Genomic DNA, 26,940 nt, shown 5'->3' with positions numbered 1-26,940 from the left:
GAAAGGGGGCACATACAAGCGACACTGTTTCCTTCTCTGTCAGGAAATGAGTGTGTTGGATGAAGGAAGGTGAAGGGTTCAGCGCCTGATTGGGCTGGAGGATTCTGCCAGGATGCTCAGTGGCCCTGCTGCAGAGGAGCTTGGGGGGTCCAGCTAAATTATTTTGCAAGAGTAAGTAGATGACTCCCATATTAGTCAGACTTCTTCCTTCCCTGGCATAGGAGGAGGAAAATGTACTCTTTGCCTGTCATGAAAGTTGCCCGTATCAGGTATACACTTCTTTCAGAATGTCAGTCTGTTAGACCAGTGGTCCCCAACCTTTTTATCACTGGGGACCGGTCAACGCTTGACAATTTTACTGAGGCCCGGGGGTTGTAGTCTTTTGCAGAGGGACGTTGCCACAGCCGCCTGAGATCCTGCTCTGCTTGCTTCCCCACTGGTGCCCCTGACTTCTCACCGCCCACTGGGGGGGCGCTGCCAGCAGCAGCTATGCGGTGCCACACCGAGGGGGAGCCCCAGCCATGGTGGCTGCCGGAGAGAACCAAAGGTGAGCCGGTGGCAGAGCAGCCCCTGAGACAGCAGCCAGGGAGGAGGACGAGGTGGAGCTGCGGCCCGGTACCACCTGAACCACGGACCGGTCCTGGTCCCTGGACCGGTGGTTGGAACGGCTGTGTTAGACAGTTGCATCGACTATTTGTTTATTACATTTATACCTCATATTTCTTTCATCAGGAAATTCAAGACAGCATACAGGAGGAAATCCCCAGGTCTCCTAACCAGGCCCTGCTCCAATCCAGACAGACTTCCATTTATGTGCCACCTGTACACATGAAGGACTGTGTCTGAATTAGCACTAACTGGGGAAGCGTGTAAAGCATCTTGCATTCTCTCCTTCCCAGCCTGAACAAGTATGGCTTGTGGCTCCTCCACCTGAAGCCTTTTCAGCATGTGGCTAAGCAGGTTCCTCCGGCTGCAGTACCCAGGGTTCACTTTGCTCAGTTCCCCATTCAAAGATGCCACTGAAACCCTTTCAACATTACTGTGGAGAGGTGAGGGAGGAAGACACAGGAGATTTTTTTTAAAGAAAGAAGAAGAGCTGAAGTGATGAAGATGTGGACAAATGGAAAAACAAGGCACCCAAGGAGAATGTTACAGACACACTTCCAGCTGTGTCCAGCTACAGGGCTCTTCCTAATCTGTGGTCTTGCAGGGGACACAGGAAGAGCACTAAAGGAAGGTGGACTCTCTCCCTCTTGGAAACAGAAGGCTCACCCTACTTCCTATCTCCAAGGATTAAGGGAAGGAAGGCCCAAACATCAGGATGTCCTCTTTCCCTTATGTGATAAAATCCACCTTATGGGAGGGAGGAATCCTGAGGACTAGTCCAGTAGCAGCAGTGGTAGAATAAAATGACATGAAAACTAAGCCAGATCTAAACAGAAATTAGATGAGTGAACCACACAGAAAGTTTCAAGACTCAGCAATGGTACATTGGCAGAACACCAGAAGTGAACTTCAACTTCCACCACATACAAGATAATGCACACCGGAAAGAATAATTAAGTGAAACCACTTAAGGAAAAAGCCTGGGCGTCACTGTGGGCAGCACAATGAGACCTTGGCTTAGTCTTGAGTTCGGATCAGCATTTGTGTGTGTGTGTGGGGGGGCAGCAGAGGAGAGGCTGAACAGAACACTGAGCTGTTTTCTGAAAGGTCACATCAAGAGGCTGGACTGGGATCTAAAAAATCAGAATAGCAGTCTTCCATATCATAATGCAGAAATCAGCATGACTAATCTGGCAGTACAACAAACCATCAAGATTTTATGTGATGAACTTCTTACTCAGCTCAGCAACCTTTAGCTAGTTAGAACTGACAATTTCAGCACTATTCATAAAAAGACAGATGGCACATACTTCAGCTTCCCTGAACGGATTATTTTGGCCCCACCAACTGCCAGCTTACACAGCTCTTTTCAGAGGCAGCTATAGAACTGGAAAACAATAGCCCAGAAGAAAATACTAATCTGGCTATATCTGAGCCTCAGAAAGAATAGCTAACTCTATTTCATTCCAGGGAGTGTGGAACTCAAGGTAAAAGGCCTGCTTTTAAAAATTAACAGCAGCAGCTTCAAAGAGGATGATCCAGGCTAGAGGAATCGCCTTTGCCATATGTGAGGAAGCTCATACTTTGCCACACACTAAAACAGTATAGAATGCCCTTTCCAACAGCCTGGATAATCACATGTTCCCAGTAACAAGACACCCTGGCCAGTAATGATCTGTCCTGACCACCTTTGCTGCACCTAAATTTCACTGTGGATGCTGCTCATCACCCCCCCCCCCAAAAAAAAAATTCCTTGTACTGTCAAAGGAATCAGCTTGGCTTTAAAAGGGAATCTTAGAGAGAAACTCGACAACTTTCATCTTGGGATATCCTTGGATGGGCACTCTGATTGCAAAAGTGATCTCAGCCCTCGAGATGTCATATCAGCAGCAAGTGCTGGAATGTAGGACTCAAGCTCAGGCAAAAACACAAGGGCATTTGTTTTGCTGTTCAATTGTCCCCCTCATCTCATCCCAAGAGTCTTTTAAAAACTATAAACAGAAGATGAAACCTGATTCACTTAACAATTGTGGGGTAAAGTAAACTGGTCAACTTCTCGGAGAAGGAGCACTGTCTCTTCTTGAGAGCCTGCATGGTATGGTGGTTAAAAAGCAGCAGCCTCTAATCTGGAGAACAGGTTAGATTCTCCCCTCCTCCCCCCCTGGGTGACCTTGGGCCAGTCTTCATTCTTTCAGAGCTCTCTCAGTCTCACCTACCTCAGAGGGTGTCTGTTGTGAGGAAAGGTGTTTGTGAGCCATTTTGGGATTTCTTCGGGCAGTGAAAAGCAGGGTTTAAAAAAACAGCTCTTCTTCAAAACAAGCAGTCTTTTTTTCCAAATAAGCATTTCAAAAGGCTCTGAAATCAGGGGAAATGCTGTTGATGATTCCCCTCAAGCTAGCAGAAAGATGACAAGCACTTGCTTAGATCTTAGAACAGCTGGAGGCAAAGCACTGATGCCCGCAAATGGGCACACAATCTTTTTGAAGGAAACCAATGAACAGCATACCGTCTATGTAAAATAATATTACGAGGAAGCTCTACAGTGGGGAGTGTATGGGGCATAGCTCAATATATGAAACTACCAGTCTGGTAAATAGTGCTGGACTAGGATCTTGGAGACCAAATTAAAATCTCCATTCTGTCACAAAGCTCCTTGTCTGAGCAAATCATAGTCTCTTCATCAAGCCTCTTTTGCAGGGTTGCTGTGGGAAGAATTACAACTCTCAGGCTGACAAGAGAAGATTGAACAAGAGCTTGTGTCAAGCAACCAAAGTCTCTTCCTTTTCACTCCTGCCCTGCCAGTATCACATCTAGAAGAGCAGGAGGGGACGTGGCGCAGTGGCAGAGCATCTTCTTTGCATGCAGAAGGTTCCAAGTTCAATTACCTGCATTTTAGTTGGAAGGATCTGGCAGCAGGCAATGTGAAAGACCTCTACCTGAGAGCCTGGAGAGCCACTGCCAGGCCAAGTAGATAACAAAGACTTAGATGGACCAAGAGTCCAGTTCTCTATAAGGGAGCTTCACGTGTTCAAGGTGAGGAAGAAAGCTGCATTCACCATTACAGACGTGATCCTCACCCAATGTATGCCGAAGATCTTCACATTGGCTAATGTGTGGAAACTGCAGCATTTGACGCCATTTCTTGCTTTTGCCCTTTCGGTTCCCCCCGCCACCTGAATAAGAAAGAACAAAAAAAAAAAAAACAAAAAAAAAAACAAATATATATATAATGAACAAACCAGGGACAGGATGTAACCAACATTCATACCTTAATAAGTCTTTTATCTAGTTCTCCCCTGGAGCTACCCAAACAGGCATCTCAGAAGAACCATCTCCAATCACAGACAAGGAAACCGAATATCAGATTGGCAAAGAGCTAGTTTCAGGTCACTGAGTGTGTGCCTGTAACTAAGCTTCACTAGGCTGAATATACAGTGTACAGACACATGATCTCCAAGATTTTCTTGTATATCACCCTTACAGTGCACACTGCTGCCTAGTGGTTCCTTGCCAAGTCTTTGTATGCTGAGAAAGGGAAGCTCCTTTAGAAGAATAAACTCATCCTTGGTAGGCAGCCTAGGAACCTACTCAGTGATGAAACTAATTCAAAGGATAGCCACATTAGTCAAGATTTTGCTCTACTTCTCTCCTTCAAGGAATGTGGTGACAGTTAATTAGCATTACAAATCTACACTGCTTATAAGAGGCCTTGGGGTTAATTGCCTAGTCTTTTCTGCCTGTCCTCAGGCTCCTTTATTCGTGGATATAATAAAAGATTAGGAATACTGCCAGTTTTATATGTACTACCTACTCTTCAAGTGATATTAGAAGATGTGAAAATGAACCTCCAGAACAGCCAAATCACATACAAGGAGCATTTTACTGTCCCAAAGAAAGCCTTCCAAACTGCACCTGCCTATTCATATCTCTTTTAAATTTAAATTTCCTTCCCAAGGATTAGAGCAGTTAGTGTTACGTCATCCTCTCAGAAAAGAGGCTTGACTGAGAAGGGATCTGAACTTGAGCTTCCCACATCCAAAGCTAAAGCCAGACTTTTTAGTGCCATACTTATCCCTAGACTGGAGGGGGAAAAATATATCTTTTAAGAAACAGATGGTGATGCATCTTTTTAAAGAAACAACCATAGCAAACAATCAACGTGGTTAAAACATACCCTGCCAGGCAGATTTCCTGTGGCCTGCAAATGCCTTTTACATGCATATCAGAAGGGGGAGAGGAAGAAATAACCATACGGAAGCACAAACAAGGACATGGTTTATCCAACCTACCAGGCATTACATCATATAAGGCAGTGGTCCCCATACGGGGTCCGTGGATCAGTCGGTACCAGGTCACGGCTCCTTCCCATCCTCCTCCCCGGCTGCTGCCTCAAGGGCTGCCCTGCCATTCTGCCACCAGCTCACCTTTGGTGCTCTCCAGTGGCTGCCATGGCTGGGGCTCCCCCTCAGCGTGGGACTGTGCAGCTGCTGCTGGCAGTGCCCCCCAGCGGATGGTGGGAAGTCAGGGGTGCCGGTGGGAAAGCAAGTGGAGCAGGAGCTCAGGCAGTGGTGGTGACAACCCCCGGCAAAAGACTACCCCCTCCCCAGGCCTCAGTAAAATTGTCAAGCATTGACTGGTCCCCGGTGATAAAAAGGTTGGGGACCACTGGTATAAGGAACCTTTAATTTAGGATTGTTTCTGGTGGGCCAACAAGAATACTGTGGTAGTTAGTCCAATGTTTCAGGTTCTGGCACAGAAAAATATTATCTGCACTACTGGGTTACAATGCAGTTCCATAATAATAAATAAAAATATCCTAGTCTTCACAATGGGTACCTAAAGATAATAAGGGGTTCAAGCTTCAGAGAAGCTACTATTTGGCTCAAATTATTACACTGGAAGTAAAAGAACTGAGGCTAGGCAAGCAACAAGGCTGAAGGAAAGCAGCATCTTAATGTGTTACTGATTCCGCATTGGCAGCTTGAGCATGGGTGGGTGAAGCAAACAGAATACATAGGCATATGTATAGCACTTCATGCCACAAGCCTGTGGCATGAAGTGCTATTTCTTTTACTTGGAATCATACAAACAGGCAACCCTGCATAGAGAAGGGCTGGACAACTTTTTCTCAAGGCAGCATTACCTAAAACTGGCCAATCCTTGTGCCATGCGACTGACTGTACAAACATAGGAAGGAAGTGAATCAAGGCACTGGGTACCCAGCTGCACAATACTAGCTTATTACCCTAACTGCAGTTTTACAAAGGGAGGAAGCAATTGGTGAAAGAGAAGACATGTACACTGTTTAAAGAAGTTCCAGTGATGCAGCCTCACAAACTGGCCACTCATTAAGGCCAGTGCCAACAATCCAGTTTCTCCTTACCTAAAAGAAATCCAACAAAGGGGAAAAGCTCAATTATCATAACTTGTTATCACATGTCTGCTGAATATGGCCACAAAGCAGAAGCACTTAAGAAGAAAGGATAAGATTCTCTCTCATGTTCTTTCCTGCATCAAGTCAAAGCTGACCATATCCTTCTATAAATGTAGCTTATAGCTTCATTATCTCCTAATTGTGCCTTGGTAGAGAATTCTAAGTGCATATAGTACAACTAGCCCTGTATTCAGCAACCTGTGCTATTGTGACCTGCACAATTTCAAGTGAGCCATACCCTCATCCTGTTATAGCTCTGCTGCTGTAATCCAAAACATGAAAGGATTTGGGGCAGCAGACACAGCCCCACACTGTTCTGATCTGCCTTGGCTCATGAATAGAATATGGCTGCCTTACTAACTACCAGAACACCAGCTGCAGCAGAGGCCCATGCTAAAATACCTGGAGAGGCAGCATCCTGTGGCATGAAGTGCTATTTCTTTTACTTGGAATCATACAAACAGGCAACCCTGCATAGAGAAGGGCTGGGCAATTTTTTCAGCATTTAGAACTGCTTCAAGTGTAGCAGATTTCTGACCTGGATAAAAATCTCATGTAAGAAACAGCATGGCAACTACAGGTAAAATCTGTACAACAAGGATGCAGGCCTATTTCAACCAAAACACATCTTTCTTGTATATGCATATTATGCATGGCTATTTATTCCTACATAAACATGCTGTCTGTACTGGAAATCTATCCCATTTCAGTGTTTTTGAGAGCCCATCTTGGAAGCATAAGATGAGCTCCAGGGTTCCACCTAGTCTGTGCAGATACTTAAGCCCAACTGCACAATAGCGCATAAAAGATGCATGAAAGGAGCAGATTTCAGTGGCAAGTGGACAAAAAGACTTCCTCTATTATTTATACCCTGCCTTTTCCCATGGTTCAACATGGCTCACAATACATAATTAAAAGAACCCAAGTAACAATAAAACCTCAGTTCACCCCAACTTAGTAAAATGCATGCAACTTATATGCCATTACAAGTTCTGGTGAATAAAACTGCCTTACAGAGCCTCCTGAAAGTTTGCAAGGACAGCCCTCCCATGCTTCACTTAGTCAGGGAGACTATTCCATAAAGTGGGTGCAACCGTAGACCCTAGGTGATGCCAGGTGGGCTACCTTTAGCGAGGAAACATCCAGAAGCTGGGTGGCAAGCTAAATACCATAGTTGGTACATGGAGATGTACAGGAGGAGAGAGTCCTTTGGATATGCAAGTCTCAGGCCATGGAGGCCTCTAGAAGGTCACAACCACCATCTTGAATTGAACACGGAAATAAACTGGCAGCCAGTCACTGGAATTTTCACAAGATCAGTACAGGATACACTAGGTCACCACGTATTCACCCAGTGAGCTTCCACGGCACCAATGGGGTTCTGAATCCAGATCTCCTAGATACTAACCGAACACTGTTAACCACTACACCACTCTGGCTTTCAAAAAAGTGGTAGAAACTTTAAAATGTTAAAGCCAGTATTTTCAGGATTACAAGTAGGCTGACAATACCACTGAAGAATATTTAATAGGCAGCATTTAAATTGCACTCAAGTCCATCTGGACAGTTATGAGGAATTCTGCCAGAAAGCCTCTCTGACCAAAGGCACTGTTTGCCCACTCTTCCTTAAAAAGGTCAATAATTTATAGCAGGGACTCCAAAGCTACCATTTCCGATAATTTAACAGAAGCTTTTACTTCTCTGTAACAGCCTTGTTTATCAGTGATAGCTTCTATCTCCCATCAAGAAACCTGTTGACCTGTGGTTAAGAGTCCTTTCCATCCCAACTTGATCACCAGAAATATTTTGAACTGTCCACACTGCCCACTCCTTTATCAAACATTATGCAGCCCATAATAAATCATCAACTCCTCCCCTTTCATCTCCGTTATGGATGAAAGAAGCACAAGTCCTTTAAAACTCTCCTTTGGCTAGCACTAAAGTCTCACTTCCATTTATAGGCCATTTCCTCTACATAGCAGTTTCTAATTCTTTTTAAAAACCAAGTTTGAAAAGCTGCTCTTTCCAAACATAAGTCATGCCTTTAGCTGGAAAAAAACAGTGAAAGGCTTTTTGGAGGATGGCTGTAAAGCTAAATAAACAAGAATGGCAAGCAACACCACCAACCGGCTAATGGTCCCTGGCCCTAAAGAAGTCCGCCTGGTCTCAACCAGGGCCAGAGCATTCTCTGTTCCGGCCTCCACCTGGTGGAATGAGCTCCCAGAAGAGATCAGGGCCCTGATGGAGTTTAAACAGTTCCGCAGGGCCTGCAAAAAGGAGCTCTTCCGCCAGGCATTTGGTTGAGACCAGGCACAACCAACAATGAATGAAGGGCCCCCACTCCCCCCTTCCTCCCAGAACTCCACCAGAGCGCTCTGGACCTGTTGTGGCATTGCACTGTTGCATCGTTATACTATTTTATTATATTGTTATACTGTTATATTATTCTGTTACATTGTTACAACCAGTTATTAATTATTGTATGATTTTTAACGAAGACTGTTTCATGTATTGTTGATTAGTTTAATGTAAACCGCCCTGAGCCTTCGGGGAGGGCGGCATATAAATCTAAATAAATAAATAACATATAGTCTTATTCTGTCATGCCAGGAGCAACCAATTCAGAATACAGGTGCTTAGCCCCTGCTTACTTCAAACTGTGCTACAAACCCACAATCCAAATAGAGCCCAAACAGCATCTTCTTTCCAACCAGCAATAGTCTACAAAAGGAAATAATACTTCGCACACATCCTTTAATGCAAAGTCATTGCCCTAGCAGAAATAAATCCAAAGCCAAGGATTTTTTGCTGCACAGGTTAGGAGCAGGCATAGAATCCTGCATCTTGAAGATTCCTGATTTCACTGATGTACCAGAGCAGCTTGGTAAAATATCTAGATGGAGCAAGAGGGGGACGGACAAACTTCTATGAATCGGGAAACTGGGTTGGGGAAGCTTCCATATTCTATAACTCCATGCCTTTTTCAGGACTATCAGAAGGTCAAAAGAAAAAATGAATAGAAATCAAGAAAATAAGTAGGTCTACAAATATTTATTTGACGCAGATTGCTTATTTTGACTTGGGGGGGGGTTATTTGGCAAATAATTTTGAGGGTTTAAAAAACATGCTCATATACAGATGAATGAAGCCGTTCAAAAACCCAGTGAAGAGGACTGAAATTTTTTTCAGGATATTTCTAATGTTAAATAGCGCTTTTATGAGACAGGTAGGATTGAAATTGCAATAACAGATTAAAAGTCTTTTTGTGATAAGGCTGTCAACTTTCTCATATCAACAGATCTTCAAATGAAATAGACAGCAACAGGAAACAGTGTAGGTGATTCACATCTCTATTCGAGAATGGCACTTCTGCAAAATGGTACCATTCAGCAGTTAGAGATATTGTTTTATCCATTATTTTTCTTTTATCTACAGATAAAAGTAATAAAAGAGGCTCTCATTTCACTTCACCAGGGATCCCACTAAAATGTAAGTATTCATGCATATACAAAAATGGTAACCCCTCAATGCCAGACTATGCCCTTTCATGCACCACCCAATCCAGAGCATTGTCCAATGAATAAGGGGAATAAGGGGAAAGGCTTGCAAAACCCTTGAGCGCCTAGCTTTAATGCAACAACCAAATACAAAAAAGAGGCCTTGTGTTAAAAAAAACCCAAAAAACAGATACATAAAGCCTTTAAAGTGGTTTTGGTAACAGGCCAAGGCCATAGAACAGCAAACAATTATTATTCTTACAAGAAAACCCACACCATATACTTTCCTGATGCTCCACCTACAATAGTTACACAGTTTGATGTACACAGCATGATCTCATGCAAACGTATCTTATCAGTCTGCTGGCTTATCTAGCTTAGTAGCCTACTCCAACCAGTCTTTAGATAAACACCTGCTAACTGTACTCCTTAAAATTAAAATGCCTGAGGCCTCTTGCATGCAGAGCAGTTGTTCTAGCATTGAATCACAACTTCTCTCATGTTACTAACATGCAGAACCCTTTGAAGAGGAAAAATTCACACCCCTATTGTAATTGTTTTCAACTTCTCTTTTTCTGGAGAGGTGAGATTACATCCTTATGTCTCATTCAAAGATCCTGTTTGTTTTACAACAATACCATCTTTTGCAGATCATGAAACCCAAACTGGAGGCCAAGAACAACTAAAATAAATTTTCAAGCAATAGTCATGGTACACAGACAAGCACCCTTCAGCCACAAAACACTGCTTGTTTATGATTCAAGATGTTCACAGACTGGCTTCCACCTCTTTATGGGCAGCTCCTTTGCCAGGCCTTTCACATACACCAATTGGGGCCTTTGCTGCCAACGAGCCAGGGCACCCTGGGGGCCCGGTCACAACTGTCGTGGCTTGGCAACTGAAGCTTTGCCTCTCACTCGTTAGAGCAGGTATCCAGGCATCCCTGCTGAGCTCCAGAGAAGGGCACCAATGTGGCTACTTTTCCACCACCTCGCAGCGCCTTGCAAGGAATTGCAAAGGGATGCGCTACTGAAAGGCGCGGCTTGACGGTCTCCTGCCTTCCTCTCACACGCCCGGCCTGCTTCCTCTTCCGCCGCCGCCGCTCTTGCTGCCCGGGACATGCCCTCACCCTCGCGCGCCTTGAGCAGCACCGTGTTGGCCACGATATTCTCGAGCTCCATCGGCCCGCCCGCCCGGAGCGCCGCTCCGCTGCCGCTTCCACCGCCTCCGGCAGCTCCACCGTACGGCTCCCTCCAGCCACCTCCGCCTGGCCAGCTCCGGCGCCCCAGTCCCCGTTGTTGCCTGCGCTCCTCCGCCAATCCCCGCGCGAGCCCCGCCCACTGGCCTGCGCGGCTCCCCCGCCTCCTCCCGACCCTCGTTTTCTCATTGGCCTTTGCCCATGAGAATGGGCCGGTAGGAAACACGTGCCGCACTAGACCCCACTGATTGGTTGAGACGCGCTTCTAGGGGCGGAGTACGGAGAGCTCCTACCAATCAGGTCACTGAAGATAAAGGATTGGCTGGGTTCGACCCGCGACGTCCCAACCCCCGAGCCCAACCTTAGTGCTAGAATGCGATTGGGCGAGAAGTTGTTAGTGGGAGATGATCGTAGAAGTGATTGGCATGTTTGGAGGGCATGGAACAAGGTTCGCCCATGTAATTGGTGTCGCGCGGGTTTTTAGGGGTTGTGCGGGATGGCCGGGCCGAGGGGGCCATGACTGAAATATCTACGGGGGAAGAGGAGAGAAGGATGCTCTCGAGGACAGTCCGATCCCACCCAGGTTTAGGTGAATTTAAAAGCGATTTTCGGCTGCATTTCTGCGGCCCTTGAGCAACAGAGGGCTTCATTTTAGATTTCTGTACTGTGTCCATTTGACAGCTTTACCATAGATTTGAAAGAGAATTACCAGATCTTCAAGCCGGCTTTTGACAAGACGTGGCACTCGTCACCACATAGCAAGTTTGCACTGGATTTTGGTAAAGTCATGGGAATATCTGAAGGATGTCTACATCTGCTTTATTGACTACAAGAGAGCTTTTGCTTGTGTGAATCACAACAAATTGTGCAAGCCATGCAAAATTTGGGGGTGCCAGTGCATTTGATTAAACTGATGTAGTCACTCTATGCAAAGCGGGAAGCTACTTTATGTACACCATTTGGTGACAATGACTGATTCAAAATAGAGAAGAGTACACCAGAATTGTATTCTTTCCCCCTTCCTAACTTGAATACTGAGATTGATGAGAGAGACTGAACTCAAAGAATCAAACACTGGAATTACGATTGGAGGAAGGAATATAAATAATCTTCAGTATGCTGATGACACTCCCCTCCTGTCACAAATTAAGGAAGGTCTAGAACAGCTGATTACAAGGGTCAATGAAGTAAGGAAGAAATTTCTTAAATACTAAAAAGACAAAAAACAGACATGTCACAAAAACAATTGATGGTGAAGAGATCAAATGCATTCAAGAATTCATTTTTCTTGGATCACAAATTGATGAGACTGGTGATTGTAGTATGGAAATAAAATGTCGGATTGCTCTGGGTCGCTCAGCAATGATGAGCTTGAACTGAACGTGGAAAAGCAAGGACATAAGCCTCACTACTAAATGTAGATTAGTTAGACCTATCATATTTCCAATAGCCACTTAATAGTTGTGAAAGTTGGACAATGAAAAAATTGGACAAGAATCGATTCCTTTGAACTCTGGTTTTGGAGAAGGCTTCTGCAGGTTCCATGGATGGCAAAAGTCATAAAAAAGAAAATATTACAGCACATGAAGCCTGATCTACCACTGGTAGGCAAAATCACAAAACTCTGGCTCACTTACTTTGGCCATGCAATTCATCTAATTGGGGATAGTTGTGCTAGGATTGGTCAGTGGAAAAAGGAAACCAGGCGGACAAAGAATGTGGTGGTTAGATACGACCAAAATGGACACCAACCAGAACATTGCACAACTAAAAGAAGAGTTGCAAGATCGGAAATCATGGTAGCAGTTGTGCCATAGGCTCGCCAAGAGTCACACTAGACTGAATGGCTAACATCATCATCACTGTGTCCATAATTATTCAGAATGAGGGATGCTGGGCTATCTAAGTTCACAGGCACCTTGTTGGTGCCACCCCACAAATGGGTAAAATAAACAACTGCCGCCCTGGACATGTGTCTCCTCCCTCCCCAACCTGGCCTGATCAGGAAGGCTACCCTCATGCTTAAACATTTGAAATAAAATTGTATTGTTACAAAATAGCTCAGAAGGAAGCTTGGGGTAAAGGAATGGGGACTGTAGTACTGTGTATGGATTATACTATCTGTTGCTGTAAACAAATTCCCACTATATAATTTTTACCTTATTTAATGTAGGGATCCCCAGTATTTCTGAGGCTATGAGCATCTTTGCAGTTCTGACACAGCTGTGGGAGGTGCAGTGACACAGAAACAGCCCACATGCAGGTAACAAGAGGAGTACTATTTGCCGGCGTATAAGACGACTGGGCGTATAAGATGACCCCCCCCCCAACATTTCTACTCAAAATACAGTACTATGGGCCACTATGGGCAGCTATGTCTATCCCAACTGAAGTGCACCCGGCGTATAGGACGACACCCCCACTTGGAGGAATGTTTTTCAGGGGGGGGAAGTAGTCTTATACGCCAGCAAATACTGTAATTACTAAAAATACACTGGAAAAGAGAAATGAAAGAATAAAACTAGCACTGTAGTGGCAACTTGCACAGAAATTTTTTTTATCTTCATCTGCACAGCCAATCAGATCTCTAATGTTCCCCCCCACCATTTTCTTAAAACACATGGCAGATGCCAGGAAAGGCGTTGGAGGGTGTCATGTTGCCCGTGGGCACCATGTTGGGGACCCCTGCTATATCAATCCGTACAATTTCTAACTGTTGTCATGGAGCAACATGACAGAATGTGCCTTCATATTAAAAAATACACCATTTGCTAGTCTGACAAAAAGTGCTTGCACTCGTAAGTTCACACCTTGAATGAATCTTTGTTGGTCTTAAAGGTGCTACTGGACTCTGATTTTATTGTGCTACTTCAGACCAACACGGATACTCATTTGAATCTTTCCACATGGAGAATTATATAAATATATAAGGGAGAAGAATTCTAACCAAGCTCCCCCCCCAATATGCTAAAAAATGTATGAGAGGACATACTATAGAGAGAGTTTGAAGTTTCTACATGAAATAATTGATTGGTGTGTGATGGGAAGAAGAAGAAGAGTTGGTTCTTATATGCCGCTTTTCCCTACCCGAAGGAGGCTCAAAGCGGCTTACAGTCACCTTCCCATTCCTCTCCCCACAACAGACACCCTGTGGGGGGGGGGGAGGCTGAGAGAGCGCTGATATCACTGCCTGGTCAGAACAGTTTTATCAGTGCCGTGGCGAGCCCAAGGTCACCCAGCTGGTTGCATGTGGGGGAGCGCAGAATCGAACCTGGCATGCCAGATTAGAAGTCCGCACTCCTAGCCACTACACCAAACTGGAAGAGAAGGACATTTAGTAAAAAGTTTACATTGGGCTCTTTTAGTACATGTTACAAAATGCATGTATATTGATGGCAGAAGTGAATATCCTTGTGCTTGACAAAGTGTCACAAAATGGACGTATCAGTAATTTAGTTGGATAAGTGTTCATGCCTTGAAAATCCTTTAGTTCAGTCAGCCTGGGAACTGCAGCACATGCCAGGAAGGACAATCAAAAAGGTTCTGAACCTGGGGTTATGTGTGGGCTGTTGCATTTATTTTGGAGCCGTGGGTTGTTTGCATTTTCCCTCCATTTATTTATTTCTATCCTGCTTTTCTCCCCAGTTGGCACCCAAAGTAACTTAGAACATCATTCTCCACTCTTTGATTTTCTCACAACCACCACCACCCTGTGATGTAGGGTAGGGTGAGAGTATGCAAGGGGCCCAAGGTCACCCAGCCAGCTTCCATAGCAGAAGCACAGATTCAAATTCTAGCATCCTAGTCTGACCCTCTCCACTACAGCATGCTGGCTCTCTGTTTTATCCATTGTTATTTTAATACATACATGCACAACAAGCCAGTTAACCACTACTGATATTGCAGAGTAGGTACTCAAGTATGGAAATGGGACTGTACTGGGGCATCCCAAAGCAAAGCAATGCTTGGTCCAGAAACACCCATAAACTGTAACTGTGTAAGGGAAACTACCTTCCATTCAAAACAGGTAGATCTATTCAAAGGTCAACTGAATCTCTGGCCGCCATCTTCACTGTCTAATCCAGGGTGAATTTAAGGGATTTTAGGAATGGCAATCAATCTCCAATGCATACTTAATTAGTAAATTTAGTTGGTGGCACTTGATTGGGCTGCATGTTTGTTAATCTTAATCCAGGCACCTGTTCATGGAACTGAATACAATACCAAGATCTGCGGGATTTGTCAGCTTTCTGCAGGGCCTGTAAAATGGATCTCTTCCACCAGGTCTATGGTTGAGGCTGGGGTCAGCGGACCAGGGACATCGCTCCCCCCCCAGGAGTTGGAGTGTACATACTCCCCTCCACTCTCTATTCACCTTTTTTGATAGTGGGGGAGGGATGGTATTTTTAGCCGTGTTGGTAGTTTGATGTTTTTAATGGGAATTTTAATGGGGTTAGATTGCTGTGACTTGCCTCGAGTCTGTTGGGAGAGGCGGGAAATAAATCTAAACAACAACAATAACAACAACAACAACAATAATAATAATAATAATAATAATCTGAGGAGAAGGAGAAAATACAGCTGGATATGAACAATATATTGTAGACACCTCACCCCAGATCCCTAGACATTATTATCCTGTGGTTTCATGTAAATTTTATCCAATCTAGAGGGTAGTTTGCATGTGGATGAATCTTGTAGGCACCTTCTGTGAGGCAGGAAATTGCCTCTTAATTCCATGTAGGTTCCTCCAGTATTTCTATTGGTGCCAGACTAATACCAAGGCAACCAAAATTATCTCTATCCCTGCCCATCAAAACCAGAATATGTGAAAAGGGATCTTGATGAGCAGCTTAATCTAGAAATGCCTTGAGCAGCTCAGCCACCATGTCACAAAACGGTATACTGCAGTATGGGGTTAGAACTACCCAGATCATTAAAGGGTCAAGCAAGGGACTTAAAAAAATGATCTTATAAGGGTTCAGATCATGTGTTCAAACAGGGAAATTCTTTCCTACTAAGGACAACCAGTCTCCCTTGGCTGGATGTAAGCTGTGAACAGCAAGGGTTAAGAATATTGATGATGCCCCAGACATTTCTGAGTACTGACATACTGGGATAACAAAAACTAAAATGGTACTTGTTTTCAAATATTTCTGTTCACAGACTACAGGCAATAATTCATCCTGATGCTAGCACTCCATTGGAAGATTCACTTGTGAGCAGTGGAGAGTGTAAGACTGCAAGAATTCCTGGGGCACATGGCCTGAAGCATCTGATTTGCAAGAATGTTTACCCAAAGGTAATCCTTGATGACTTCAGAGGGACTTATTCCCAAGTGTGTCCAGCACGGCTACCTTGATTAGAACAGCAAGAATGTGGATCAGCCCTGAGGTAGCCAACATAAAAATAGGCTCACTGCTTTTGTACATCTCCCTCTTGAACCCTGCATGAAAGTTTCTGGAGGGTAAGAGTTCTCTGTCCTGAACACCAGAATACCACAGTGTTTCCCCACCACCACTCACAAGGCTTGTACACAAAGTGAACTCTCAGACATATTAAGTACACGTGATTGTCCTTTGGATGTGCATAGTCAACATTTATACAGCTGAAGATGCTATTTAAACCCCATATTTATCCCAGTACTGGTTCTTGGTTTCATTTATAAAATGAACACACATTGGCTCTTTCTTACAAACAGATGTATGCATATGCAGTCAGGACATCTGTATGTTCATTGTAATGTAACCAGCTTGCCTCCATAAAGGATGTTAAAACATAGGGAAAATGAACAACTGGAACGATGTTCAAATAGTATACAGTGCTCCCGTTCAGTGGGAGTGCTTGTTCTGACCTTGGGTTCATATCTCCTATTGGACACATCCTTTCTTCTGATCTGAGCAAGCTTTCTTTTACTACAGAAAAACCTATTAGTTAAATGGAGCACCAAGCTTCACTTCTATATCTCAGTAGCAAAAGAGACTGGTCAGCAGCAGGATTCTTTTCAGATATAATAGTATAGTTTAATACTATTGTGATCTGAGATCAGCAGTCAAGAATATCAACAATATGTAATACATATTGGGTGCATAAAATAGATATTCTGTACTGAAAATATATAATTCATAATGATAATAAAATAATTAAAACACTAGACTGTTCTTCTGCCTTGTTAAACATGTGAAAGCACAGAATCTTGCTACCTTAAAGGTAGTTTAATTGAAACAGTCGGCAGGAAGTATACAAATAATTTGATATACTTGGATATTTGGACAGAATTGAGGTAATATATGTATTCCTAGAGCCTCTTGTGGCGCAGGGTGGTAAGGCAGCAGAAATGCTGTCTGAAGCTGTCTGCCCATGAGGCTGGGAGTTCAATTCCAGCAGCCGGCTCAAGGTTGACTCAGTCTTCCATCCTTCCGGGGTCGGTGAAATGAGTACCCAGCTTGCTGGGGAGTAAACTGTAATGACTGGGGAAGGCACTGGCAAACCACCCCGTATTGAGTCTGCCATGAAAACGCTAGAGGGCGTCACCCCAAGGGTCAGACATGACCCAGAGCTTGCACAGGGGATACCTTTACCTTTATGTATTCCTAATTTCCTGGTAAAGTCAGCAATGTGAGAGGGCATTTGATTGTTTCTACCATTCCAGACTGACATGGGCATAGATGTTGTACATATGGGATATGTACATATCTCCCTTCAAGAAGGGCAGGTGGAAGGGCATTAAACCGGTCCAGCATGAAGGCCCTGCACTGTTTGGGGAATTCTAATGTATATAGGATATTTGATGGAATAAAAAATTTACTATAGTTTCCCACTGTCAGAGCAGAGTGGGTCTGTGATCTGTCTACTTGGAGGGTTTCAGATACAATGGCTGATGTTCGAGGGAAGGAACCTTCGTACATCCCAGTCTTGTCTGATCTTAGAAGCTACACAAGGTCCAGTACATGGACCGGGGGCCACCAGGGAAGGCTATGTGGAGGAAGGCAAAGGCAAACCACCCCTGCTTCTCACTTTTCTTGAAAGTGGCTTGTGGGGGTTGTCTCAAGCTGGTTGTGACTTGATGTCACCTAATGCTGGACTATGACCATAATAAAGGTCTGTCTGTCCAATGGCATCTACATAAGTATGGCTGCTGATAGCAGGCCATACCTGGGAAATGATTTTGCTGATGGCATTTTTGTACTGAGTGTACTGTACTACACATTTGCATCCTCAACCACAAGCAGCCATAATTCTGCTTCCAATGGCTACACCACTTTATCACTGGGCAAGAAGCATTTTGCTTGCTATTCCCAGTACCAACTTCTGAACTTCTCTTATCACATGAGACCAGCCACACAAAGCCTTTCTGCATAGTAAAAGAAACCCTGCTGTGGATTATGGCTAGTTTGGGGTAGACTTTTAGTTGGTGACATCAATCACCGTAATTATTTCATTGACTTATATATCTCTTTCCTTTTTTCCAATTTGTATTGATATATACCACTTTTCATATTCAGATTCCAGAAGAGAGACCTCCTTTCAAGATTTCTTTATTTTAAATTGGATGAGTTTCAACATAAAACTTGCCAAGGAATCCAATGAATCCAAAGGTTTTGTTTTATGCTCTGGCACAACTGAACAGCAGGGGACACTGTAGGAAAACAAGGGGTGGGGAAGGAAGGCAAAATTCAGCTTGCCAGCTGCTTTCCTTGAAAAGCTAACCCTTCTTGGTTGCTCCATGCTCAGTTCCCATGTATCACAGCTGTTAGTTATCTACTGCAATGAGCTCATCATTCTTTGTCGCCCTATTGAGGGCTTCCCAGAGGGCCAGGAGCAGGAAATGCTCCCATTTTAGACAATGGCTCTTCTTTAGAGAAGTGGCTGTTTCCCAGAGGTGTTGCTAGCAAAGAGGGAAGAAGATGATATGTGATGGTTATAATAACAACACTAATAGAAAATATGGCCAAGCTGAGTCGTATAAATGCCATTCCAAAAGGGAAACGAAAACATGGGAGGGCCGGGCTAAGCTCAATAAAAACACATGGCACTCATGTAGCATTGCACTATCTTGCTCCCACTCCTTGCTAGTAAAACCAAGTGCATTGCATGGCTATGGCTGTAAATTCCAGGAGGCCATGACAAATCAAAACAGCACACAACAGTATGCAAACATTTGAGTTCTCTGGAATTCTTCATCAGGTTGGTTATTAAGAAAAGGGCATGGAAGGCAGTATGTTTTATGCCCCAATCTTAAGTTGGGTGATTTATTGGGTGATATGACCATATGTGATCATGTCAACCTGCCCCCCACTCTCAAAATGGCCAGTGGTGGGCCTAGAGAGGGTGGGAAGAGGTGGGGCTTGGGTGGCCATGAATACAGCTATGCTTCCAAACTATTTTCTGCACAATTGCGCCACTTCTGGGGTTTCTCAAAGCCTGAAGAATGTTTCAGGGGTTTCTCAACAGTAAAAAAGTTGAGAAAGGCTGCTCTAACCAAATGAAAAGTCCTGCAGAACTCAAAAACGTGTATGGTGCTTTATGTTATTTTAGATCATAAAAGGTATTATATGGCTTTTGTTAGACCAAAACAGAAAAAAAGTTGTGGCTAACTGATAAATAAGGTTGCCAGCCTCCAGGTGTAGCCTGGGGTTCTCCCACAGTTACAATTGTGGATGACAGCCTAAAAAAGTGGAACCCATAACATCATATCACCACCCTCCAATGCCACCTTCCCCAGGTACCATCCCCAAATCATGAAGAAATTTCCAAGCCAAAATTGGTAACCCATACCTGAACAGCAGGTATTGAGTTGGTCCTGATAAATGTAGTACATTGACTGTATTCTGTATTGACTGTATTCACCTCCAGAATAGATTTCTGTAACTCGCTCTACGCGGGCCTTCCCTTGTCCTTGATCCGGAAACTTCAGCTAGTGCAAAACGCAGCTGCTAGGGTTTTTACCGGCACACCTTGGAGGGCCCACATCCAGCCAGTGCTGAGGCAGCTGCACTGGTTGCCAATTGCTACCCGGATCCGGTTCAAGGTTCTGGTTTTAACCTTCAAGGCTTTACGTGAGTTGGGACCCACATACCTGAGGGACCGCCTATCGCCCTATGCCCCTCGCAGGGCCTTGCGCTCTGCGGGTGAAAATCTGCTGGTCGTTCCCGGCCCTAGGGAAGCATGCCTGGCCTCGACCAGGGCCAGGGCCTTTTCGGTCCTGGCCCCGACCTGGTGGAATGAGCTCCTGGGAGAGCTGCGGGCCCTGCGGGATCTTTCAACGTTCCGCAGGGCCTGCAAGACGGAGCTCTTTCGCCAGGTTTATGGTTGAGGCCGGGGCTGATAATATAGATCTATGCCCCCCCCCAGGGACTCGGGATTCGGACCCGAAGTAAAACATCATCAGGACCTCCTCTCCACCCGCTAGTAGTGGGAGGGGGGCGGAAGTTGAGCTGCCGTTCTTGCCATGCCGGTAATATTGGTAACATTATTGTTTTAATGGGGTTTTAATGGGGATTCCGGGATGCTGTTACCCGCCACGAGCCGCAAGGGAGTGGTGGGAAATAAATCCAATAATAATAATAATAATAATTATTATTATTATTATTATTATTATTATTATTATTATTATTATTATTATTATTATTATTGGCTTTTTGGATTTTACTAATGGGCCTAGATGGCTGTAAACAAGTTGTCCTTGAGTAGGTAAGCTTATATACTTTTAACAACTGTCAAGTAAATTCAGTAGGTAAAAGCTTTCCTCAGCATATTAATGTGATGGAGGAAAAGCCCACCTGTAAAACTCAAGAGTACAAGAGCTGGTGGTCCTGCCAGCTACTGCGCTAGAGAATCAAGTTGTTTGCTCAGGTGCACAGTACTTGCTGTCAGCCCCATGGCCTACATTAATCTGCTTTTCAGTTGCTCCCTCAGACATTTTCCCAAGGGAGCATGAACAGACATTAAAAGGACAGATGGTTTATGACGTGAGGATTGTACACAGTAAAACCTTAAGAAGAATCCAAGGATTTGTAGAACACAAAGTAAGATACTGTGATCCCTCTGAATCATGTATATTTTAATAGTCCTCTATTTGCATGTGAGACTATTTGGCAGACTGCTAGCATCAGCAGAGTTATTAAATAAAGAAGTAAAGAATTACAGGACAAATACCCATTCCAGAGACATGTGTACATTCTCAAGAGGAAGGCAGTAGTGGGAGGGGGCACAATGTGCAGTCATAGTGATAAAGGTGCTTTGTAGGGTTGCTGACTTGGGAAATTCCTGGAGATTTGGGATTCAAGCCTGAAGAAATGGGGGTTGCGGGAGGAAAGAGACCTTAGTGAGGTATAATGCGATAGAGGCCCCCCTCCAAAGCACCCATTTTCTCCCAGCGGAACTGATAACTGCAATCTGAAAATCAGTTATAATTCTGGGAGATCTCCAGGCCTAGCCTGAAGGGTGGCAACCTGATGATCCAGCCATTACTGTGAGAGAGGACTCATAGTAAGATTAGAACCCATAAAAGGTTATCTTTAACTGCTCCTGCGGAGTGGATATCTTTAACCGCTCCTGCGGAGCTGATAAAATAAAGCAGTAAGGGCTACTGGGGAGGAGTTAGGGCGGGGCCTGTCCGGGATAAAAACTCGGAGGGATTCGCCTTCGCCCCTCCGAGTGGCACTCAAGGGCCAAGCAGCCAATGGGGAGCCGTGCCTCGCCTTGCCTTGCCTCGGCTGCCAGGGGAGTCGCCGCACAGATGGAAAAGACCTCTGAGGCGGTGAGTCCTCCCGGCGGCCTCTCCTCGAAGACGCAGCATCCCTGTTACTTTTCCGCCCCCCCCCCACTAACGCACCCACTCACTGCCAACTAACCCCCCCTCGATCCTTCCATGCGGCCGCCGCTTCCTGCCCACCAAAAACACACATGCACCCACCCACCGCCAACTACCCCCCTCACCCCCCAGACTCCTTCCCGAGCCGCCGCCGCTTGCCACACACCAAACAAGCACACACACATGCACCCACCCACCGCCGATTACCCCCTCACCCCCCAGACCCCTTCGCGAGCCGCGGCCACTTGCCACACACCCAACACGCACCCACCCACCGAGAACTCCCCCCCCAATCACCAGAACCCTTCCCGCACAGCCGGCCCGCCATGACACAGCCCTTCCCACCCCCACCCCGACCGTCCCTTTCCCCAACCCCTCACCATGACCCTACTTACCTTTACGCCATCCTCCGCCTTGCCGCCCCTTTCCTCGCCTTCCCCCAGCACCGCAGCTAGGCCGCACAGACCGCGCAGCCGTCATGGCAGTGGACTGAACCAGGCCTGCGTGGACTCCTGCACATGCCTGGTTGCCCTGGCCGACACAGTGATGCGGCCCCAGCCCCCCAAACACACTGCACCACGCATGCGCTCACTCCCATGCATGCGACCTTGCCGTCCCTGTCCCCCGCCCCCCAGCCCAAGCTGCACTGCGTCCCCGCAGCCACGGCTCCTGGAATCTGGCTTGCCACCTAGAGCTGTTGACAGGTAGGCGGGGGATGCAGCCCTGGGTCCTTGCCTTGCCCTGTCGCCTCCGCTCTCCACTCCACCTGTGGCCCACATCCGACGCCCACCCACTGCCTCCCCCCGCCTTCAAAGCTCGTCCTAGCACCCATTGCATTCCAAGGTGCAATGGGCTTTCTTTCTGGCGGTTCAATAAATCTGTTAGTCTTTAAGGTGCTACAAGACTATTTTCTTCTGATACAGATTAGCATGGCTTTCCCGCAGGAAATGTGACAGCTGAACATATGAAGCAGTATTATAGAGAGTCAGACCATTAGTCTGTCAGGTCAGTATTGTCTACTCAGACTAGCAGCAGATCCCTGGGTCTCGAGCTGAGGTTCTTCACATCACCTACTAGCTGATCCTTTTAACTGAAGGTGCCTTCTGCTCACAAAGCAGATGCTCTACCATTTAGCCATACCCCTTCCCTCGATGCCCATTGAAAATCCCAGGCACAATAGAGAAGAGAGCTGTTAACTTCTCTAACCTTATAACTCATTCCTCAAGAAAGGGATCATGACAATAATAACATGAGTCTATTTTAAAATGGTAGAAGATTGAGACAAAACAGGAAGCAGGGACAGTCTGATAGGGCAGGGGTAGTCAACCTGTGGTCCTCCAGATGTTCATGGACTACAATTCCCATGAGTCTCTGCTAGCATTTGCTGGCAGGGACTCATGGGAATTGTAGTCCATGAACATCTGGAGGACCACAGGGTGACTACCCCTGTGATAGGGGAATCTATCCTGCCCCTGCTGAGTAATTCCTACCCACTGGTTCCCACTCCCACAGAACCAGCTAAGGAACAAGCACTTCTCTTGATGACTGAGACACTCAAGGTATGATTTCTGCCGTATGCTACATTTGGGGTTTCTATAGGGCTGTGAGCTCTGGATCTGAAAATACTTGGAGGTTTTGGGGGTGGAACTGGGAGTGGGTGGGATGTTGGACAGAGAAGGATCTCAGTGGTGTATGAAGTAGCCATTTTCTCCAGGGGAACTGCCCTCTGTTGCCTGGAGATTCCAGGGGATCCCCAAGTCCCACCTGGAGGCTGGCATCCCAAGGTTTCTGGTCATTGCCCTGTAAACAAAAGCTGAGTCTGTAGGGCAACATGCAGCCAATGCACCCATTAGGACAGGCAAAGGAAGCTGAACACTGCAAAGCCGTACTCAGAAAGGGGATTCTGATCTGCTAGGTAACTAACAGGATTCTGCTGAGTTCAGCAGTGTTATGGGCTGGTGAGGACTGCAATGCCAGCCACTTACTAGCTTGAGGGAAAGTCATGGACGGGAATGAAAATTGATCAGATGATCTTTCTTAATAGGACTACTTAATAGGACTTCTTAATAGGACTACAAGAGCGAGCTTAACATCCCTGATGACCACAATGGGGTAGTTACTGACCTGGAGCCAGACATCCTGGAATGTGAAGTCAAATGGGCCTTAGGAAGTCTGAGCAACAATAAAGCTAGTGGTAGTGACAGCATTCCAGTTGAACTATTCAAAATCTTAAAGGATGATGCAGTAAAAGTGCTACACTCAATATGCCAGCAAATTTGGAAAACTCAACAATGGCCACAGGATTGGAAAAGGTCAGTTTACATTCCAATCCCAAAGAAGGGCAATGCCAAAGAATGTTCAAACTACCGCACCATTGCACTAATTTCTCATGCTAGCAAAGTTATGCTCAAAATCCTACAAGCTAGGCTCCAGCAATATGTGGACCGAGAACTTCCAGAAGTACAGGCAGGATTTCGAAGAGGCAGAGGAACTAGAGATCAAATTGCCAACATACGCTGGATCATGGAGAAAGCTAGGGAGTACCAGAAGAACGTCTACTTCTGCTTCATTGACTATGCTAAAGCCTTTGATTGTGTGGAGCACAACAAATTGTGGCAAGTTCTTAAAGAGATGGGAATACCAGAGCATCTTATTTGTCTCTTGAGAAATTTATATGCAGGTCAAGAAGCAACAGTGAGAACTGAACATGGAATCACTGACTGGTTCAAAATTGAGAAAGGAGTTCGGCAAGGCTGTATACTGTCGCCTTGCCTATTTAACTTGTATGCAGAGCACATCATGAGAAATGTGGGATTAGAGGAGTCACAAATTGGGATCAAGATTGCAGGGAGAAATATCAACAACCTCAGATATGCAGATGATACCACTCTAATGGCAGAAAGTGAAGAGGAACTAAAGAGTCTGTTGATGCGGGTGAAGGAGGAGAGTGCAAAAGTTGGCTTGAAACTCAACATCAAGAAAACAAAGATCATGGCATCCGGCCCTCTCAATTCCTGGCAAATAGAAGGGGAAGAAATGGAGATAGTGACAGATTTTATTTTCCTGGGCTCCAAGATCACTGCAGATGGGGACTGCAGCAAAGAAATTAAAAGACGCTTGCTCCTGGGGAGGAAAGCTATGGCAAATCTAGACAGCATCCTAAAAAGCAGAGACATCACCCTGCCAACAAAAGTGCGTTTAGTCAAGGCTATGGTCTTCCCAGTTGCAATGTATGGCTGCAAAAGTTGGACCATAAGGAAGGCCGAGCGTCAAAGAATTGAGGCTTTTGAACTCTGGTGCTGGAGAAGACTCTTGCGAGTCCCTTGGACTGCAAGGCGAACAAACCGGTCAGTCCTAGAGGAGATCAGCCCTGACTGCTCTTTAGAAGGCCAGATCCTGAAGATGAAACTCAAATATTTTGGCCACCTCATGAGAAGGAAGGACTCCCTGGAGAAGAGCCTAATGCTGGGAGCGATCGAGGGCAAAAGAAGAAGGGGACGACAGAGAATGAGGTGGCTGGATGGAGTCACTGAAGCAGTAGGTGCAAACTTAAATGGACTCCGGGGAATGGTAGAGGACAGGAAGGCCTGGAGGATCATTGTCCATGGGGTCGCGATGGGTCGGACACGACTTCGCACATAACAATAACAAATAGGACTACTAGTCCTCTTCTCCAAGAGCTCTGTCACCAGTCGATTTCCAAATGGGAACAGGGCCTGCATGGAGAATTTCCCAGCTCATGTATGGAGTGAGTGTCTGGCAACCATGGTTCTGGCCTCCTCAGAACTGGGCTTCTTTGTGTCTTTCCTCACCACTGTCATCTGTTCCATGGTGACTGCTCAGTGTATCATTCATCTGAGCCATGGCTCTGCTCAGGCTTCTTCTCTGCAGGGACACTCTCTCCGCACCCTCCTGATGGTGACCATCCTGCTCACACTCTGCTTCCTACCATTCTGTGTTGTTTACACACTACACACACTTGGCCGGATTGGCATCCTGTCTTCTCCAGGCCTTCTGCAGTTCACCTGTTCAGCCCAACTGGCTACCATGGCCCTTGCCAGCATCAATAGTGCTCTTGACTAACTAGTGTACTACTTCAGTATGGAACTTGCCCACTGGAAACTGTCCTGCTGTGGCACAGTCCTTCAGCACTGTAAGGGCTGGGGTGGGGCTAGCCCAACAGTGTAGGTGAATCAGAGGCATGATCTAGAGGCAGAGATCTTGCCTAAGGCCCCTCTCCAAAGCAATGTCTGACTTCATTGAGAGCTCCTACTATGCCACATGGTGAAGAGAATCAGCTAGTAGAATGAACTCTGGACTTGGAAAGGGCAAGAAAATAGAAGCATCTTATTATCAGGATTGCTTTGGTACAGTTAAGGGTCCTGCAGGGTGGGATTGCTGGCAGCAAGACCTACAAATTGTATTTGGCCCAAACCAAATTATGGGGAAAAGGATGAGAGTGCTTTCAGAATTCACAGATCTGGGGCTGTAGACACAGAATCCTGCCAGATTGAAGACCATGAAAGTACAGACTTGAGAATGGGGAAACCAATGGGAAACAAAAATGAGACTGAATTATAAAAACAGAACAATAACAAAAGAAACAAAACCATGCAACGCAACTTAATAATGAAACTCCCTTTGGGAATTAATAAGAAAAATGAAATAAAGAAATTAAACTCCCAAGCACAAGTCTAAGAATAACTCATCTATGATAATCATAGCAAGTTCACAGCTCTGAGGAGGCACCACCTGTGAAATGGTCAAGCGGTGACAGTTTGATCACATGTTCCTAGAGAATACCTTGGACGTAATGGCTGGGGTGCCAGCTCCAGTGGTCAAAGAGACCCCTGTTGAGAGTATTGTTTCAACACGAATATTCCTGGGTAGAAATAACTTGGGAGTTAGAGTCCTGGCTCTCAGGCAATGACCTCATAATTTGTATCCAAAACATCCACTGCCAGAGAGAACCTGGCATAGATAATCTGCTCTCCCTGTTTACTGCTTAGAGTACTAATTAAATGTCCAACCAGTTTGACAGGTGGGAGGAGGGATGGGGAATTCTAGCTCTTTCTCCCAACACAGTCTCCAGCTACACTTATCATTTCCTACCTCCTGTAGAAGTACCACCTATGTGAAGGATTTTTGGACCCCTAAGAACAAATGAGTAACAAGCGAGTATACATCGTATTCTCAACAAATCACACGGAAGGACTGATGAACTAAGCTGGACTTTCTAAACCAGTCTTTCATGAAGGGTTTCCCGAATTATATATTTAAAATTTGTAAAACATTTATTGCGTGATATGATCATATATGGTCATGTTGACCCACACACACTCCTCCCAAAATGGCCAATAATGGCCTGGAGAGGGTGGGAAGGGGAAGG

General features: G+C 45.4%; 1 protein-coding gene and 1 pseudogene across 3 annotated transcripts in view; one reads left to right on the top strand and one right to left on the bottom strand.

Moving 5' to 3' along the window:
* GRK6 (G protein-coupled receptor kinase 6) overlaps positions 1 to 10,856 on the bottom strand; it is a 46,110-nt gene extending 35,254 nt beyond the window's left edge. For 2 of the 3 annotated variants that reach the window (XM_077326212.1, XM_077326210.1), the window contains exons 1-2: positions 10,667 to 10,856; positions 3,663 to 3,779 (exon numbers count right to left, since the gene is read on the bottom strand). In XM_077326212.1, coding sequence (XP_077182327.1) covers positions 3,663 to 3,779; positions 10,667 to 10,718 — 169 coding nt within the window. In that variant the 5' untranslated portion in view covers positions 10,719 to 10,856. The remainder of the gene's footprint in view (positions 1 to 3,662; positions 3,780 to 10,666) is intronic. The other variant, XM_077326211.1, reaches the window with a different exon arrangement.
* Positions 10,857 to 20,399: 9,543 nt separating this feature from the next.
* On the top strand, positions 20,400 to 25,739 carry LOC143831166 (lysophosphatidic acid receptor 4-like; annotated as a pseudogene).
* The last annotated feature ends 1,201 nt before the right edge of the window (positions 25,740 to 26,940 follow it).

Source organism: Paroedura picta, chromosome 3, assembly GCF_049243985.1.
Source record: "Paroedura picta isolate Pp20150507F chromosome 3, Ppicta_v3.0, whole genome shotgun sequence".
In the NCBI taxonomy this organism is placed as follows: domain Eukaryota; kingdom Metazoa; phylum Chordata; class Lepidosauria; order Squamata; family Gekkonidae; genus Paroedura; species Paroedura picta.
Note: the sequence above shows the minus strand (reverse complement) of the source record. Positions and strands in the feature narration are given on the sequence as shown.